Here is an 18,070-nt window from a genome sequence, read left to right on the forward strand (position 1 = left end):
TGGCCAGCATTGATATAAATGCTTGAAGAAATAAATAATTTTGTATCCAGAAACACTGTGTCTTCCCAGCCTTAAAACCAGAAGACTGTGTTTTGTTTAATTATTTTGTTTAACTGTTTTATTTAATTGTTAACAATAAGTGTGAAAAAGCACTGACATTAACAACTTGCAATCTTACTGAAGGCAATTATGTATTGTTTTGAATATATAATATATAGCTAAATAGGATACATTAGATACAAACTGTAAGTTCAGGCTCACCTTTGCACAGTATACAATATTATATAGGTTACATACATGTCATTTTTTATGCTGTACGTGGCATATCAAGGGTGGGGAGTGGGCACAGTGTGACAAGGTCAACAAAGTGTGTTTAACAAGCTAAATCTGTGTAATACACATGGAACAAAAAAGCATATCAAAAATCATTACCATTAAGGTAAGCAACAACATATAATGTAAGTCTTTTTGGAAAAGATGCAACGTGGCAAATATCTTTGTGAGTTTTTTTTTTTTTTTTTTTTTCAGTTATGTTTGGACGAAGTGAAAAATGCTACTGCATTTAATGCCAGGGTATAGACACACATTTTAAGAAGAGTAGCAACCCGTTATCCCGTCGAAATAAGTTTTAGGATTGCTTTTAAAAGTATAGGAAAAAAAATAATAATTAATGGAAAGCATTCGAAAATTTGATTTAGCAGGTTTAAGTGCAACGGGTTAAATGAAGTGGGTGGTGTTTAATAGTACCGTGGGCCTAAAAGCGGAGTGACGTTTCACTGACGTCATCGTCCTGCGCCTCGCTCGTGTTGTGGTCCTGTCACACAACTAGTCTGCAGACAGCGCTGCAGTGTAGGGGTGCTGCATTTGTTTTGTCTGTGAAACTAATACTAATACAGATTTAATAATAATTCAAGATGAATGAGACAGATGGATTGCGGTATCGAAGGTTGAACAGAGCTAAGATAATAACTGACGAGCCACAGGCGCCTGAAAACAAGAACAGGTACTGGTAACCAGGGTTTGAGCTGCAACACAGTTGATTTATTTCTTAATAGTAACTCATTTGTTTTTCTTAATAAATCTATGTGCTTTAAATTGATATACAGGTTAAACGCTTATTTGAATTGTATTCAATATTCATATCCGGTCCTGAAACAAGACCAACGTTGTTGCATAATTTACAAATATTCTGTGTAATAATACGCTAGTGATATTTCAAAATGACAAACAGGCTACGACGATATTCTGCATGGTTAGCAGATTTTCTCAAAACATAACGATATGCTAGTGCTACATTTTCACTTCAAACCATATTCAGACTAATTAATTGTAAATACGAAATACGCAACATCGGAGTGGTTGTCTGATTACCGGTAATTTACATTTTTGTTGCCCCAAGTGGAGCAAGGCGGTGAACTGCAGATTAGATAAAGGGTCAGTGCTTTCAAGGTCAAATGTAAAAATGCATTTTGGTTTTAATGACTACACAAGTTGACATCTTGCTTTTCATGCGCAGCATTTGTCTATTTAAACTCTACAATTTACTATAGGTACTATAATTTCTTCTCGTTTTAAAACATACAAGCTGCTGCAACTAACCAGGAAAGTACTGCAATGGAAAGATATACCTAAAACCTGAAAAAAATATACTTAAAATAACAATTTGAGTGTACAAATTTTATAGAACAACATCAACTAAAATATAAACCTAAAATAAAGTAAGCATGTTTATTTATTTTATTAACATAGTTTATTTTATTTACAAATATTAATTTATTTAAAGTATAATACCAAAATAATCAATACAACACATCACAATACTGGCACAAATTAAGTGCCACTAAATTAGAGGCACTTTACATCTTTAGGAATCAGTTACAAAGTGTGCAGGTGAGGGGAACACTGAAGGAGACCTTAGCAAACATCACTATACCAGTAATAAGGGCTTTACACGCTGAGGTGATGCATACTTACAGAGGTCTAGTTGAACTCGTCGACTTGCCTTTGGCCAGCCCTGCTTGTTTCTTTTCTGTTAACTTAGTTTCACCCAAGATTGCAACATTGTCTGTATTGTCTACAAAGCAATATGGCCATGGTCCCTGGAGCTGAAACAAGAGCAAAGTACACAGTTGAAATCAGAAAATGAAGGCTTTATTCGAAACTTCTCCAAAATTTTTTTCAGAACTACCTGTATAATTTCTGGTCAGTCAAGATTTGTATTACGTTTTATTGTAATATAAGGAGTTTACTGTATCATATGATATATTGTTGACATTGGCACCATAAACTTTGAAGGCAGTTACTCTAAATTTCAGTACCCAAAGTTCAGTATATAAACACGCAGCAAATAGGTGGCATACCTAAACAAATACAAAAGGACACAAATGATTGATGTTTTGTATCAAGAATATATTTGTAATGGTCAATAAAAAATGAAATTTGTCAAGAGGTAAAAATGACACCCTTTATTCACCATGCTTGCCTGTGCTTTACCTTGTGTTCACTATGTTTTACTACACTTTGCTACGATTTTACCACTGTTTGCCATAGTCAACTTTTACAAGGGGACATAATGCAAAAAGCTACAGCTTGAGAGAAACTGGCCTCTACTTAAAGTTGCTTGTCCTTTCTTTATTTTCATAGTAATTGCTATGCTTGAGTATTCAAGGTTATGAATAAATGAAGAGTCATTACTTCATGCATAAAGCATGTATTCTAATGTTTTTCAGTTCCTACAGCGGGAAGGTTTTTCGTGTGACGCTAGTGACACTGGCGGTCTCTTTGCTAGTTCCATTGATTGGTGCAATAATTCTGCTGGAGTCTCCAATAGAGCCTCAGTATTTAAGGTGAGTGTAGTGCAAGGTTCTGAAGATACCATTTGTTGAAGCATTTATTATTTTGACCAATATACTATATGGGGATATTCTTTGAGATTTGTTGTCATTGTCGTAATTGAAAGGTTGATTTCATGTTAAAAAAAAAAAGAAATACAAACTAAACCAGCATAACAACATAATTATGTCAAGGTAATTGCCTTTAACCAGGATTTGGGGTTTTGTGTTCTAACTTTATGAATGGAATATCATGGCACTGTATGACTGACTCACTGGGTACATGATTTTAATCAAAGCTACAAATCGGGGAGGGTGGATGGGTAGTTCAGTCTATATGTCAAGCCTAACCTTTGCATTAATGAGAGACCACAGAACTGCCGATTTCATGCTAACTTTTAGGGTGGCTTTGTGACATCTTTTTTTTATTTGGACTGGAGCCCAGTACTGTTGCAGTGTTTTGTGCACTCTGTAGTGGTAAATTACAGGCTAATTCAGCTTGTAGCCAAGGTGGTTACTACAGTATTCTGTTCTTATATGTAATTCATTTTTGATAAAAGTGAAGGTTTTGTTCCACCAACCTTTTAATTTGTGAAGTTTTGTGTGACACCCCCCCCCCCCTTCCCTTGTCAACACAGTATGTACAGTAACATTTATTTTGACTAAACAAAGTCTAGTCCTGAACTCTCTTATTTCTCAACTGGTTGCAAAAGTGCTACAACTCTGCCAGGGGTGTTGCTGGTGTTATGTTACCTAATGCTATGGTATCTTGACACTTTACTGATCTTTTTTTATGATTTCAGCTTTCTGGAACCTCCTCTTATGTCTGGGGCTTTGGAGCCAAACTTTAAACTGAGACAGGCAGAGAGGTTATTTGAAGGCCAACTTATTGGGCCAGAGTCTATGGCAAATATTGGAGGTAAAATATTTTAAAGGGTGTTTTATAAATTATAGTAATTGATATGGTTTCTACAAAGGTTTTTCAAAACATGTCAACGTTGTATTAGGATTTTGCTATTTAAACTTCATCTAGCTTTTGACTGTTGCAATATCAAAATTTGATTCACTGTGAAAAGCCATGATGCTTGATTCTGCCATACAGTGAGAGCTGAGAGAAGTGCACTAGACATAGTGGGGTCCATTGATGACGAAAAAAAAAGCAGTAACACATTTTGCACAAAATTACGGGTTAAGCTACCTCCAATTCTGTTTTCCCTCCTGTGAGTGCAGCTCCCACTTGATTAAGAAACAGACTGCCTTTCCAGTGCCAGCTGTTTTTGAGCCATTTTCAACATAGAGCATTTACAGTCTTAACAAACCATTATTATTGGTCTTGTCTGCAGGTGTATTGTATACCGGAACAGCAGATGGGAAAATTGTAAAAATAGAAGATGGTAAAATTCATACCCTGGCAACATTAGGAAGACCTCCCTGTGGTAAGACAACTATCAACAGTAATGCATAATATTGATCTACTGCTGTAAATTGTTGATAGGGCCTTTTAATGCACACAACATAGGTGCATTACATCAGGTTTAGAGCATCAGTTACATTACACCAGTTTAGGGTAAGAGTTTACTTCATACCTTAATAGGCAGTGTGGTCCAGTGGTTAAAGAGGGCTTGTAACCAGAAGGTCACCAGTTCAAATCCCACCTCTGCCACTGACTGACTCACTGTGTGACCCTGAGCAAGTCACTTAACCTCCTTGTGCTCCATCCTGCGGATGAGATGAGTTAAATCAATGTCCTATTGTAAGTGACTATGCATATAATGCACAGTTCACAGCCTACCCCTGTAAAGTGCTTTGTGATGGTGGTCCACTATGAAAGTACTCATTTGTGGCTGCTTTAAAAAACAAAAGTTGGCTTACTTGGTTACTTCTAAAATTTGGTGGGGCGTTACAACCAAATCTGTCAGTGCTGACTGTTCTGTAGGAAGTCACAGTGGTAACACTTTGATTTCTTTATTCTCCTTAGGGACTCAAAAGGATGAACCAAACTGTGGGCGACCCCTTGGCATTCGAGCCAGTCAAAATAGAACCTTGTTTGTTGCTGATGCCTATCTTGGACTATTTGAAGTGAATCCGTTCACAGGTTGGTGTGGTTTCTTTAATGCGTCTCACTGAGGGAATATGCTGTTAAAGTGATCCGTGGACAAAATGGTAGACTGTATTGTAACATGCTAGAAATTATAATTAGGTATGTGATTTTGTCATGGCGGTCACGGAACCCATTTGTTTTCACTCACCATGAAAATAGAAAAGGAGCAGGTCTTTTGAATTTGCCCAGTAAAAAGTTAAAGCAGTTAGCAAACGTCAAATAAAGGTGAATACTTACACAGAACTATAAAAAAGTGGCAAAATTAAGTTCCAAGTAACTAGCAAAGCAATATCCCAAACAGTTTCATGAAAGTGGAAGGAGCAGCTTTAAGGACAAACAAACCGAAGCCTTTTGTGCAGAAAATATACCCCTGCATACACTAGATAATGCAAAACCTAAAGGGTTTACAGTTCTGCAGAAGCATGAACCCCAATTTGCAGCTCTTGCAGTCATTCCCCTGAGGTGCTTAACCTGTCGACAGTGTAAATGCAGGTTGATCCTTCTACTCTTTTAATTTACATCTTGTAATACCAAAACCACAGCTGTGTTAAAAAGACATTAACGAAAAGGATCTTGTAAAATTATCAATTTACAACCAGAACATGTGTTTAAAAAAAAAAAAAGAAAAATTGAATTTCAGTGTTCAGATTATTTATTTTTTTTTACATCGGACACCAAGGTATACATGTTACAATTACAAGGTAAGCATATTCCTGATAGGGTTGCTTTGTAAAAGGTACTGTTAAAAAAAAAAATCTGTTTACTTTTGACTAGAAGCGTGCGTTAAAAGAAAACACATTAAATGCATGTTAAATACAAAGTGCAAAGTAAATATGTGTTTACTTTGCACAAATACTAAAAAATTAGCATATCACAGGAATAATATATGTTTAAGTTCAAATCTCTTTAGCCATGACTATTCTGTGAAATTGTCTATTTGTAGCAGTCATGCTGTGATTTTTACATATTTTTACCGTGACAAAATCACATCCCTAATTATAATCAACCAATTGGCCATCTATAAATATTTTATGAAGACTGTTATAAAGAATATTAGACATGAAATATACTATCCTACAGCAATATAGTTTTACAAAACCTTATTTATATTTATATATCTTTTATACATGGATCGTTAAACCAAAGTTGGATTCAAAGTCTAAAACTTAGCCACTTTGACTTGCATAGACATTCCTGTTCTAGAATTACATGGTCAAAAAGACCCCTGCTTAATGCTTAATTGTAGATAGAGAAACACTACAATCAAGGCATTTTATATGTTCGGTTTAAGATTAGACTATTTACTAATAAAATATAATTCATATATTTGTTTTAGTGATACATTCTTTAGCCTTCCCATCTTCATGTCATAGCTGTCCTCTTTGAATTCTAAAAGTTTTCACAGCATTCTAACATTACCCAAAAGTATTATGACTTGTGTATTGACATTTCCCATTATCACACACCATTAGGCACGTTTGGAAATGCATTAGTTGCCATTCTTTTTTCTTCTTCACCCCTGAATCATCTTTTATCTTTATTCATGAATGACTTGCATGAACCCTTTGATCCCAGCAGCACCCATGTGTATGCTGACAGCACTGTTTTACACAGCATACAAAAGTGTTTTATTATATTGCTCAAACTGGGTTATGTACAGTTGTCTTTAAACAAAACACAGTCTGGGTCACTTTTTTTAAAATGAAAAGTAATTATAATTAAAGTACCTGATCATATAAAGCCACCCCTTCGTATTTATTAATTTGTTAATCATGCTTGCTGTTACTCCATCTTCTTTTGTTCAGGTGAAGTGAAAGAGCTGGTTTCTACTCAGATTCCAGTCAATGGCAAGAGGTTGTCCTTTGTGAATGACCTTGATGTCACACGGGATGGTAGAAAGATCTACTTCACAGACTCCAGCAGTAAATGGCAGAGGAGGGACTACGCTTACCTTTTCATGGAGGGTATTAATGATGGACGGTAATGTTTAAGTTTTCAGTTTCTGAGGCTAAAACGTATTTGCAGCAAAGGGTGCAGAGCTAAAAAAATATATTCTAAAAAAAAGTTTTCACCCTTCCCTTTTTCATGTGATGTTTGCAAACTTTCTGATTGGTTCCGAGTTACAATATTAAGAATATTACCTTTTTACTATACAGTAGCTGTCTCAAACTTTGAGCTTTCTTGAAGGCCTTGTTATCTGATCATGTGTCCATGATTCCTTGTACCAGAAAATAATTTTAAAATGTCATTTGTTTTAATTAGGGCTGCTCCAATTTAATAGATTAATCGGACCGATTAATTAACCAAAGAGTTGATCGCAGATTAATTTTTTGTATATAAAATAAATTCAACCAATAGAAGATCTGCATTTTCTCTGAGGCAGTCCAATTATAAGTAAGCGGAGGCGGGACATAAACAGTTGAAGGTTAGTAGGTTTAACCAATGGGAGAGTCAGAGATTGGCCCTGGTTATACAGGTGTGCAATCATGAGTGAGCAGAGGCAGGACATAACTGGGAGTTTAACCAATGGGAAAGTCAAAGATCTGCCCTGGTTTTACAGCTGTCCAATCATTAGTGAGCAGATGCGGAAAAAATTGTCCAATTAAGTAATTTAGGCCAAAGTTGGAACAAAAGCCAGGAGGGACATCGGCTCCCCAGGACCGGAATTGCTCACCCCTGGGTTAGGGTGTAAGCATAGCTAAATTTCGCACACTATTGCTTATTATGGAGACAGTTATTTAGAACTTAGAAGTAATATTTTGAATAGCTTTTTACAAATTAAAAAAAAAAAAAAAAATGTCAAAAGAAAACAGAGACATTGTAGTCGATTTGGCTACAAATCACTTTCTCAGAAAAAATGGAGGTACAGTATACATCAGAAATACCTGAATTGATGAAGGCACTAATTCTTCAAATAGAGGAATTATGTGGAATTACTTTCTTTGATTTCTGACTATGACAGCATGTTAAGCAATCACTTGTTAATAGCCACAGTATCCTCGGGTACCTGTAACAGGATTCCAAATGGCTTAATCTCTTCGGTGCCTCAGGTTCTGCTAGATTCAGAAGTACAAAAAGGAAGCCAAGTACGTAGCTTTGTAAGCAACCAATGTTCTGTGAAAATGTGTTCCATTTACTAAAATAAAAATAATAATAAAAATGCTTTTAAAAAGACCAAATATTTATTTATTTTAGATTCTATTGATTTTTTAGTATTACTATGCAGTAAAGCCGCTATAATATCGTTACCTTTATTAAAAATATGCACAGATTAATCTACCGATTTTAATCAACTAATGCCGATAAATTAACCGATCAAAAATTCTAATCGATTGACAGCCCTAGTTTTAATACAATACCACAGATGATGCCAGCAGAGATAAAAAATTAGAATACTTCTCTGGAATCATAAATCAGAGCCACATGACCAAACAACAAGGCCTTCAAACAAGATTGCAAATAAGTGAAGCGCTTAAAAAAAGGTTTAGAGCTTGTCTTGGTGATTTTTTTTTTTTTTTTTTGGTGTTTGTTTGGAATCTCAGAAATTATGTGACTGATAAGGGAATAAAAAACAAAACAAACAAAAAAACAATTGTAAAATCATTAAGAATTCAAGAAAAATAAATTTTATTTTTTTCTTTTAATCTTTTAATCAGCAAAACTGCAGAATCAGTTGAAACTGACTTTAAAAAACAGACAAAAAAATAAGGCTGTCAGGTTCAAACATGTACAACAAGCACTACAACTAAATGTTTAGCCATTACCTAACAGTAAAACATAACTTTTAAGGCTTTGGTCGCTAAGTCTATAAAGTACTGTATTCTATTTATAATGTTTACATGTAGTTTAATCACACATTTTCTGACTGTTAGTTCTGACATAGTGTGAGAGGTAGTCTGTTTAGTTTACTGCAGTACGGTACACATGTTTTTTTTAAATGTGAAAGGTAATATTGTGGCTGCCCTATGCTTGTGCTGGGGATACTTTATTGTTGTTAGTTTGGTTATTAAAAAAAAAAAAAAAGCAGTACTGTAAACCTCTATCCCTGATCTTATGTGTCAGTGTGTTTTATATCTATATCTATATCTGACCACCTTCCGGCGCCTCCTCAAGATACACCTCTTCAGACAACACTTAACTTTCACTTATCTGCTCCCTATTTTACTGTATTTAATCCTGCACTTAACCCAATCTGTAGTATTTTGTATTTCACTTGCACTCGTATCTAACCCTGATGTAACTATCAACACTGTAATCTGCTCTTGAACTGCCCCGATATCAAATTGTACTGTGTTTTGTATTTGCTCTTATTAGGACTGAAGTCATTGCATTTTGTATCTTGCTCTTAATTGTACTGTCATTCTTGATATGTATTTTTTATATACAGCTGTAAGTTGCCCTGGATAAGGGCGTCTGCTAAGAAATAATGTATATATATATATATATATATATATATATATATATATATATATATATATGTATGTATAATCCCTCCTCAAAGTGGTTGCAGGGCGAGTTATACAGTCAGGGGAGTGCAGGTTCGTGTGCTGGATGTGCAAAGCTACCGGTCTTCGCTGGGGATTCCGTAGCTTGCGTCGCATTGGCTCTGGTGACCCTGCAGGTTAGGGAGGCAAAATAAGCAGAGACTGTTTCTCCACATCGTGCTACAGTGGACCCTAATGGCCAGGCACTTGGTAAGCTCAAGTGGTAGCTCTCTGAAATCCATTCTCAATTTCCCGAGTGTAAAAGTGGAAATTGGTGGGATCAGAGGATGCCCACTGACCATTCAGTTCTCCTGAGCTTAGTGGGGAATTGCTGTGGAAACTTAATTCAGCATTCTGAATGGGAGGTAAAGTAACTTGGCACTCTAACATGTATATTTAAAAATATATATATATATAAGCAGAAGCACAGCTGAATTTGAAGATCATTTATTTGCTCCATCAAGAGTTTTAAACAGTAAACAAACCTAACATAGGATTATTTCTTCTTCCTTCTAAGCCTCTTAGAATATGATACCTTTACAAAAGAAGTCACTGTTCTTATGGATGATCTAAGATTTCCCAATGGAGTCCAGCTTTCCCCAAATGAGGATTTTGTGCTGGTGGCAGAATTGACCATGGCAAGGATCCGGAGGTACAGTGCTGTGTGATTGTTTGTTTTTAACTGGGATTGGATTTAGGGTATTGTAGTTAGCTGTAATAGGTATGAAATTTGCAATATCAATAGCGCATTTGGTATTTTTCAATGCCAATAAAAGTGAATTTCAGTGTTGCTGATGCTGTAGTAAAACCACATATTCTGATTTACTTTATTTACTTATTTTGCATTCTTTTGGTAGGTGTTATGTATCAGGGCTGAATAAAGGTGGTCTCGATTTGTTTGTTGAAAATCTTCCTGGTTTTCCTGACAATATTCGCTCAAGCAGCTCAGGAGGTTACTGGGTTGCAATGTCGGCTGTGCGCCCCAATCCTGGATTTTCCATGCATGATTTCCTATCTCAAAAGCCTTGGATTAAAAAGATTATTTTCAAGGTAAGAAACAAAAGAAATAAAAGGGATGCATAATCTAAAAAAAACCCCAGTTGTCCAGGTGATATGAAATCGATGTTGAATGTTTTATGTGTAAACAAAAAACAGAAATCTCCAGTTGCCCACTAGATGGTGCCAAAGAGCAATGCATGTAAATAGCAGTGAAACATGATTTACCTGTGAATGTCAAGCTACATGCAGTGTTACAATAGATACATAACAAACAACATTGGAAATAAGTTAATTTCATAGAAACAGCTTTTACTATATACAGTGCCTTGAAAAAGTCTTCACACCCATGAACATTTTTCACATTCTACTGCCTAAAAAATACCATTCAAAATGCATTAAAGTAGGAGTTTGTTTCACTGATCTACACAACATCATCTACACTTTCAACGTGAAAGAACAATTATAGAAATATTCAAAAAGTAATTAAAAAATAAAAAACCAAAAAGTCTTGATTGCATAAGTCTTCACACCCTTTGTCATAGCAAACTCAAATTAGCTCAGGTACAACAAATTTGTTTAACAAGGCACATAAGTTAAATAGAGCCCGCCTGTGTCCAATCACAGTAGTTCAACTGATTCGAATACTCCTGGATGAAGAATCAAGCTGTTTCTGTTGTATGAAGTGAATTTGAAACAAATGGCAAAACATACCGAACAAGGAGCTGCCAAAAGAACTCCGGGATAAAGTTATTGAAAGGTACAGATTGGGGGAAGGCTATAAGAAACTTTCAATGGCTTTGAATATCCCTTGAGGCACTGTAAAGTGGAAACAGTTTGGCACCGCCAAGACACTGCCTCGATCAGGCCAAAAAAAGCAGCTGTGAAACCAGAAATTAACAGTTCAAACAATATAGAGAATGTGCTCTTGTGGCTATTCGTTAAAAGTATATAAGTTAGTGCCAGTTGAAATTTAAGGGATATTTTTAGGCCAAAGATTTTAAACAGAAAATAAATACTGATATATCTTTCTTAATTAGAATTATTGGTTGCTATATGATTCAAACTGATGAAGAAACTCAACAAACAAGTATATTCTGGATTTAGCTTACACCATTCTTAAAAGGGTTCTGGAGGGAATTGCATCAAAACTACCTCAAATTTAGAAACAATTACAAACCACAAAATGTTATCAGTTACTCTTGCACAACCTTAAAAACTATGTCATTAACAGACACTTTTGCTCAGCTTTTAATTTAGTTTAATGAATCTGAAACTCCCACATTTGCACATGCTTACTGTATTTATGTCAAATTGTAGTTTTTTCAGTATGTCATGGTAATTAGAAAAGATTAAAAAAACATTAACCAGTCCAAAACTAGTTATTGCTTTGATTATCCAGAAAATTCTACAATATAACAATTTAACTGTGACACTTAATGCTAACACATGGGATGTTTATAAATCTATTGAATATCTCCTGTTTTGTTTATAATTATTTTTAGCTTCTTAGTCAAGAGACACTGATGAAGTTTGTGCCAAAGTACAGTCTTGTGGTGGAGCTGCATGACAGTGGCGTCTGTAAGAGAAGCTTCCATGACCCACATGGCACTGTGGCAACGTACGTCAGCGAAGCCCATGAACAGGACGGGTACCTCTACCTGGGATCCTTCAGATCACCATTCCTCTGCAGACTTAATCTAAATGAAGTGTGATTCCAGCCTGGGGAGAGAACCAGTTTCTATACAATGTTGCTGTGCTTTTTTTTTTTTTTAATAATTAAATGCACTGAATATTAAACTTTTTTTTTTGTTTCCCCCCCCATTGAGCAATCCTCATCATTTTTACCAGAGACAGAGTTTCGCAGATTCAGTCTGTAAGGGCTTATATTGCTTTTCAATACCCATCTCCTACTCTTGGCTTTTTGGTGTGGAAATCTTTTAATTTCTGCCTGCCCAGAGCACAGATAGACCATTTGCTCCTTAGCCTTGTGACCAAACCAAGTGCTGAGCCTATTCCTTATGGCTGGACAAATGTCATTTTCTCTTATATGTGTTCAGCTTTCAAACTGTATTTGAACAGGACTTTATGCAAATGTAATGAGCTGTCATATCGAGGCAAGGCTCCAACTATATTATTCCCTCGTCTCCTAGTGCTATCTGCCCTTTGCTGTATGGCATATATGCTGTGCATCACCCCTCCCACCCCCAACATAACTGTCCACATGTCTGTTTAACTAACCTCTGCATCTTCTAATGTTAGACCCATTATGCTGGTGAGATGCTTTTTAATTTTTTTTTTGGATAAATACTGAGCAATACATTTAAAAGTGTACCTCTAATGAGCTCAAGCTCTACTTGACCAATTAGTTAAATCCCCACAGTTCTAATGACAAAACATCAAGTGTAATTGAATTCAGTGTATCTTTAGAACAGTGGAGAATGTTTTATTTTATAATGAAAAGTCAGATTCACAGAAAATGGCAATATATATGCACTGTATTTTAGCAACTACAATACAAAAGTCACCGACATCAGAAAGTAATAAATATGTACTTGCCAATAAAATAAAAATAAAAAAGGATGGTTCTGAGTTTGTCATTTTCAGCATAAATTCACTACAGTCTCTGTTGGATGTTGTTTTCAAATTCAGTAAATGATAATAGATAATTATACTTTGGGATTGTAATGATTGCACCCAAAATATGCATGAGCAAATGAACAGTGAAAACTGTGAACTACTGAGAGCTAAGTGTGGTTTACTGTGTCGCAGTACTGCTTGTACGTAAAACAGTTCACAAGTGATATTCACGAAGGCAGGCATCTCCACAGAGCATCCATTTACTGACAGATCAGAACAGTGGTTTTCATCCAGTGCAACCAAGGAATGGACCAGACCTCAAAATGGCATTTGAATATCTAAATAATCACAATTAAAAAGGCAAGGTTATATTGCATTGCAGTTGTTTTGCACAGTTAATCTCTTGTACAAATCACAAATACCTCTTTCTTTATAGAGAAGTTGACCAATTTCTCCCTTTTATATTGGAAATGAAAACCTTCCTATCTACAATTCCCATTTGATTTTTTGAACATGTGTTAATCTAAGATAGTGAAAATGGTGTTTAGCACCATATTATGACCTAACAGGTGGTATGTGTAAATACTCAACCCTCTCAATTTGCAAAATTTATGTTTTTTTTTTTCCCAGTTATTACTGTTTTTGCATTCATGGATTTTTAAAATATGTTTTATAAAGCCTACAGCTTACAGTACTTTGGGACACTCTGAGCAAGCCTTACCAAGGATTTATGTAATTAGGCCAGTATAAAAAGGACCACTGCTAACCTCTCCCCCTGAAACAGTTTGTTGAAGATTTGCAGAATTACCTATTTTGATGTCCTTAGACCAGGGGTAAATGGCCAGTAAAAATAGTTAGTATATATTTTTTTAAATATTCAAGGGCTTTCAACCAAAGAAACTGTTGAATTATAAGCCATTGCCACAAGGGGGCTAGGAACAGCCCCCACCTGAGTTTGAATGACCCAGGTTTACCATTCCTGCTCAGCAAAGATATCCTCTCAATTTTAAGCCTACAGTATTACCACAGTTCATGGCCCATAGCTAGAGTTAATAAAGACAGTAAGACAGTGTGGCCTAGAGGTCAGAACTGAAGACCGGGGTCTTCGGCCCAGTCAGTAACTCCATCCGTTCTCATTGCTGCCGGGATCACTGAAATACCTGCTTTAGTTTCCCATCTGGTTGAAACTGACATTTTTCCAGGTCAGGGTTCCCTTTTTTGCGACACACGGTGCGTGTGATCTTCACTTCCATGATGTATTTTATTCCTTTTACAACCTTAAAAAAATAAAATAAATAGAAATACAATATTGTAATTACCAAGTTAAGTGGCCTCCACCTGTGTTAAATTGTAGTGATTCACATGATTTCAGGATAAATTCAGCAGTTCCTGTAGGTTCCCTCTGCTGGTTAGTGCATTTCAAAGCAAAGACTCAAACATGAGCACCAAGGTGCTTTCAAAAAGGCACAATACATATTAAATTATTGATCAGTGCCATGCATTGTATTGCTACTGCTGCTTGTGATTCAGTGTGACATTGAGTTACCCTGAATCACTCTGTTTAATGATTAAAGAGTACGGGCGTTAAATATTAGAGTTATCTTAACTAATGCATTTTTGTGTTCTTTAGATTCACTGCATCATGTTCTCTTTCAGACATCACATCCTATTGAATCAGCCTTGTTGCCTTCTCAGAATAATGTCTGTTTCTAACCAGGAAGAGGCTTAGGCACAAGAGAGCTGCAGGTTTAAAAACATGCTGTTGCGCTTTTTAACAGTCAACAAAAAACACAAAACAAATAGGCACAAGGGCCAAAGAAACAGATAAAATAAAACAGAATATATACTTCCAAACTGCAGGGTTTCAGACCGAGCTGCTGATTTCACTTACACTCACGGCTTCAAAACGCCCCTAAACACCCACGATAATTATATATACACATTCTACTTTACACACACACCTCAAAACACATACCTTCACAGACCTAAATTCTCCAAATGAAATCTAAATTACCACCCGTGAACAGCTATTTTATACACCCATGGCTGGAGGCTTAATTCATCATTTAAACATTTGTTCAATTGACGGCTCCAGCCACATTCCCATATGTGTTTGTAGGGAGGATTTTAACACTCCCTGCCACCAAATATTCCACACACACACACCTACACTAATAATACACACAACACACCCAAACAATAACACCAACAATACAAAATTAATACAAATAAACACAGGGGCGGAGTGTACCCTGTCACATGTACCAAAAAGCTTTCCCCCAAATCTGAACCGAACATATGAATATTCATTCCAGATCTGATTACACCATTTATAGTTCTGAATACATCTTTAAATAAAGTGGATCACAGAGGAGAAATAGTCATAATAACCAAATATGTATTTGTTAATAATATCAATACTTGCGTGTGCGAATCGATTCTTACCTGAACCTTTGCCTCGTCAATAGCAGATACTTTGAACAGGAATATGTCATTTGATCTGTTGTTAAATTCATAGGTGGCTATCTTCGCTGCTGTCTGAACCCCTGAATCATTTGTACTGACAGGCTTATCAGTTCCAGGTTTATCAACAATGTCAAGCTTGTGCATTTGGAGAAGTACTAAAAAGAGCAGGAAAATGAAAAAGTGTCAAGGAGGAACTTTTCCTGAATAGCAACACACCGGGGATGCACATCTCTAGAGTGGCTGCCTATGTGTGTTCGTACATACACATGTGTGTTAAACTTTCATTCTTGTTTAGAGAACAATACAAGATGGTCTGGACATTCATTTGCATCAATTCCTAAGCCATGGTTCCCTACTTATTCATGGGTTACGGCTTGGGATTGGATGGGTTCATGAAAGCTACACAGTATCTTAGCAATGGGTCAACTCAGTTAAATTAAACTTAGTATGTCACAGAGTACTCACATTTTGTTTTTCTACAGTATATCCAAACTGCTAATCGAATTGTTAGGCAACTTGATACTGTATACAAATTATCTTCCCACATGTTCTTGATTCCAGATTCTATTGTCTGTGAGCAGCATCATCATCATTATCCACAAACACCAGAATTTGATTGACTTGAACTGGAATAACACTCAGGTCATTCCATCTTTGCAGTTGTATTTTTTATTGCGATGTGCTGTTGTTGAATCTCAAGTTTTGTTTTTTGCAGTTACAGGAAAGGACCATGCTCTGCTTATTTTGGCCTGCAATGACACCCTGCAAATACAATCCCTTCAAAATAGCCATTGGTAGATTCATAATGTCTTTATTAATGATGTTTGCTTCAGATGTACTGGAAAATCAATACATCTGAAACACAAGAAGAAACACTGAACCTATTATATAAAATGACCAAGAAAGGTTTCATGAATAACTTATGCAAATACAGTGGTAGTTCTGATTTGTTAAAATGGTCAAGTATTACAGCAGCATGGGCCAGTAATGTTAAAGAAGTTTAAGGCATTACATTACTGGCTTTGTTGCAGTAATCATTGTTCACTAGCAGAGTAATTAATAGCAAGAACAGCACCTGTAGAACTCCTCTGTTTTTCCCCTGGGACACTTATCACCCTTCCTTAAATGTGCTTTACTTGCTCTTATCTGCCCCCTATTTTACAGCATTTAATCCTGTACTTCAGAGTACTGTAATCTGCCAAGTGTTTAATCTGTAGTATTTTGTATTTAATCATATCCTGATGTAACTATCACTGACACTTATCTGCTGTATTATTGAATTGTATTTTGTCACACTTGTACTTGCTTGAACCAAAGTCATTGTATTTATCTTGCTCTTAATTGTATTATTACTTGTACTGTGATACTTGAAATGTATTTGCTTACGATTATAAATCGCCCTGGATAAGGGCGTCTGTTAAGAAATAAATAATAATAATAATAATAATAATAATAACTGATCGGAAGCTTATAACAAATAGAAAAACCAAGCAGGAAAACCACAGTTTGTGCAACTCTGCAAAAACTAAAATATAAACGTATACATCCTGCCAGCTAAGATAAAGCTTTCTTCTTTTACAGCATTCCCTTTGATGCATTTTCCCAACAAACCGGACTATTTCCATGGTTTCTGCGCTGTTTACAAGTAGGTAAAATGCAATTTCAAATTTACTTCCAACACACAATTCCATTTTACAATCTGTAATGAGTACCAATCAACTAAAACCTTATTTTATTGTATGCCATTCAAAATAGTTTTCTCTTACCATTGGAAATAGCAGCACAACCAAATGCAATTAAAAGAAGCAGCTTTGTACCAGTCCCCATTCTTGTTGGTGTTCACTGTTCATAAGCACTGCTGGTTGGACCCTCAATTTCCTGCAATGGAACTGTTGTTACATCACACACTAACACATACACACTTGCTAAATATAGATCTTTGTGTCTGATAGCTCATATGAAATAATATAGTGTGGCTTTGTGAACCATATATCACCACCTCTTAGTATTTAAATTGCAATGTGTATATGGGGTGTGTCAGAGATCGTTAATTAATCTTATTGGCCTTGATGAGCCATTGGTTCTCTGAAACTGACTTCTCTTGTTTAATTGGTAATTGTTACTGTTAAGCAGCAGTCCAATGTAGTTTTGTGAATCAGAGTTAAAGGTTTTCCATTGTATTTTAATGAACAATTTAACACTTATAATTATGATTGTTTCTTTTTTGGTGGTTCAGCAGCTGAGTAATTTAGTAAGCTTGTAGTCCAGTGGGTGAAATCAGACTTTAATTGACACTTTGGCCTAGTTTAAGAAACAGTGAGGAAGTTATATTTAGTTATTTTAGTATTGAAGGGAATTTTTTTTGTATTTTATAACAGCAAACTATTTTTTTTTTTTTTTAAAGCAACCTCAAAAAAGTATTTTTAAAAAGTCCTGATATGTTTTAAAAATAGGACCCAAGAGCAGGTTGTTTTAAGCTGGTTATGAGGAAGTTCATTATGTTTTAAAAACATATATTTATTAGTTTGTTTACTTTTATACTAATGGGGGAAATTAAAAAATAAAAGCTGCTGGTATTTCCTGTAAACAGGAAGGTTGGATTTCCTGTATCA

The 18,070-nt window shown here is 35.6% G+C and overlaps 2 protein-coding genes across 2 annotated transcripts; one reads left to right on the forward strand and one right to left on the reverse strand.

The window, feature by feature from the left end:
• The first annotated feature begins 778 nt into the window (after nt 1–778).
• apmap (adipocyte plasma membrane associated protein) lies at nt 779–12,244 on the forward strand. Its single transcript, XM_034005416.3, has 9 exons — nt 779–1,003; nt 2,730–2,846; nt 3,635–3,750; nt 4,175–4,267; nt 4,810–4,926; nt 6,738–6,912; nt 9,934–10,068; nt 10,274–10,466; nt 11,918–12,244. Exons 1-9 carry the CDS (start codon nt 915–917, stop codon nt 12,125–12,127), a joined length of 1,245 nt encoding a protein of 414 aa, XP_033861307.2. The 5' UTR covers nt 779–914; the 3' UTR covers nt 12,128–12,244.
• Nucleotides 12,245–12,833: 589 nt separating this feature from the next.
• Nucleotides 12,834–17,483, reverse strand: LOC117403342 (cystatin-F-like). The gene is made up of 4 exons (XM_034005418.3): nt 17,225–17,483; nt 15,438–15,613; nt 14,153–14,269; nt 12,834–13,330 (listed from the first exon to the last, which is right to left on the reverse strand). Exons 1-4 carry the CDS (start codon nt 17,283–17,285, stop codon nt 13,253–13,255), a joined length of 432 nt encoding a protein of 143 aa, XP_033861309.2. The 5' UTR covers nt 17,286–17,483; the 3' UTR covers nt 12,834–13,252.
• Nucleotides 17,484–18,070: the final 587 nt, after the last annotated feature.

Source organism: Acipenser ruthenus, chromosome 5, assembly GCF_902713425.1.
Source record: "Acipenser ruthenus chromosome 5, fAciRut3.2 maternal haplotype, whole genome shotgun sequence".
NCBI lineage: Eukaryota > Metazoa > Chordata > Actinopteri > Acipenseriformes > Acipenseridae > Acipenser > Acipenser ruthenus.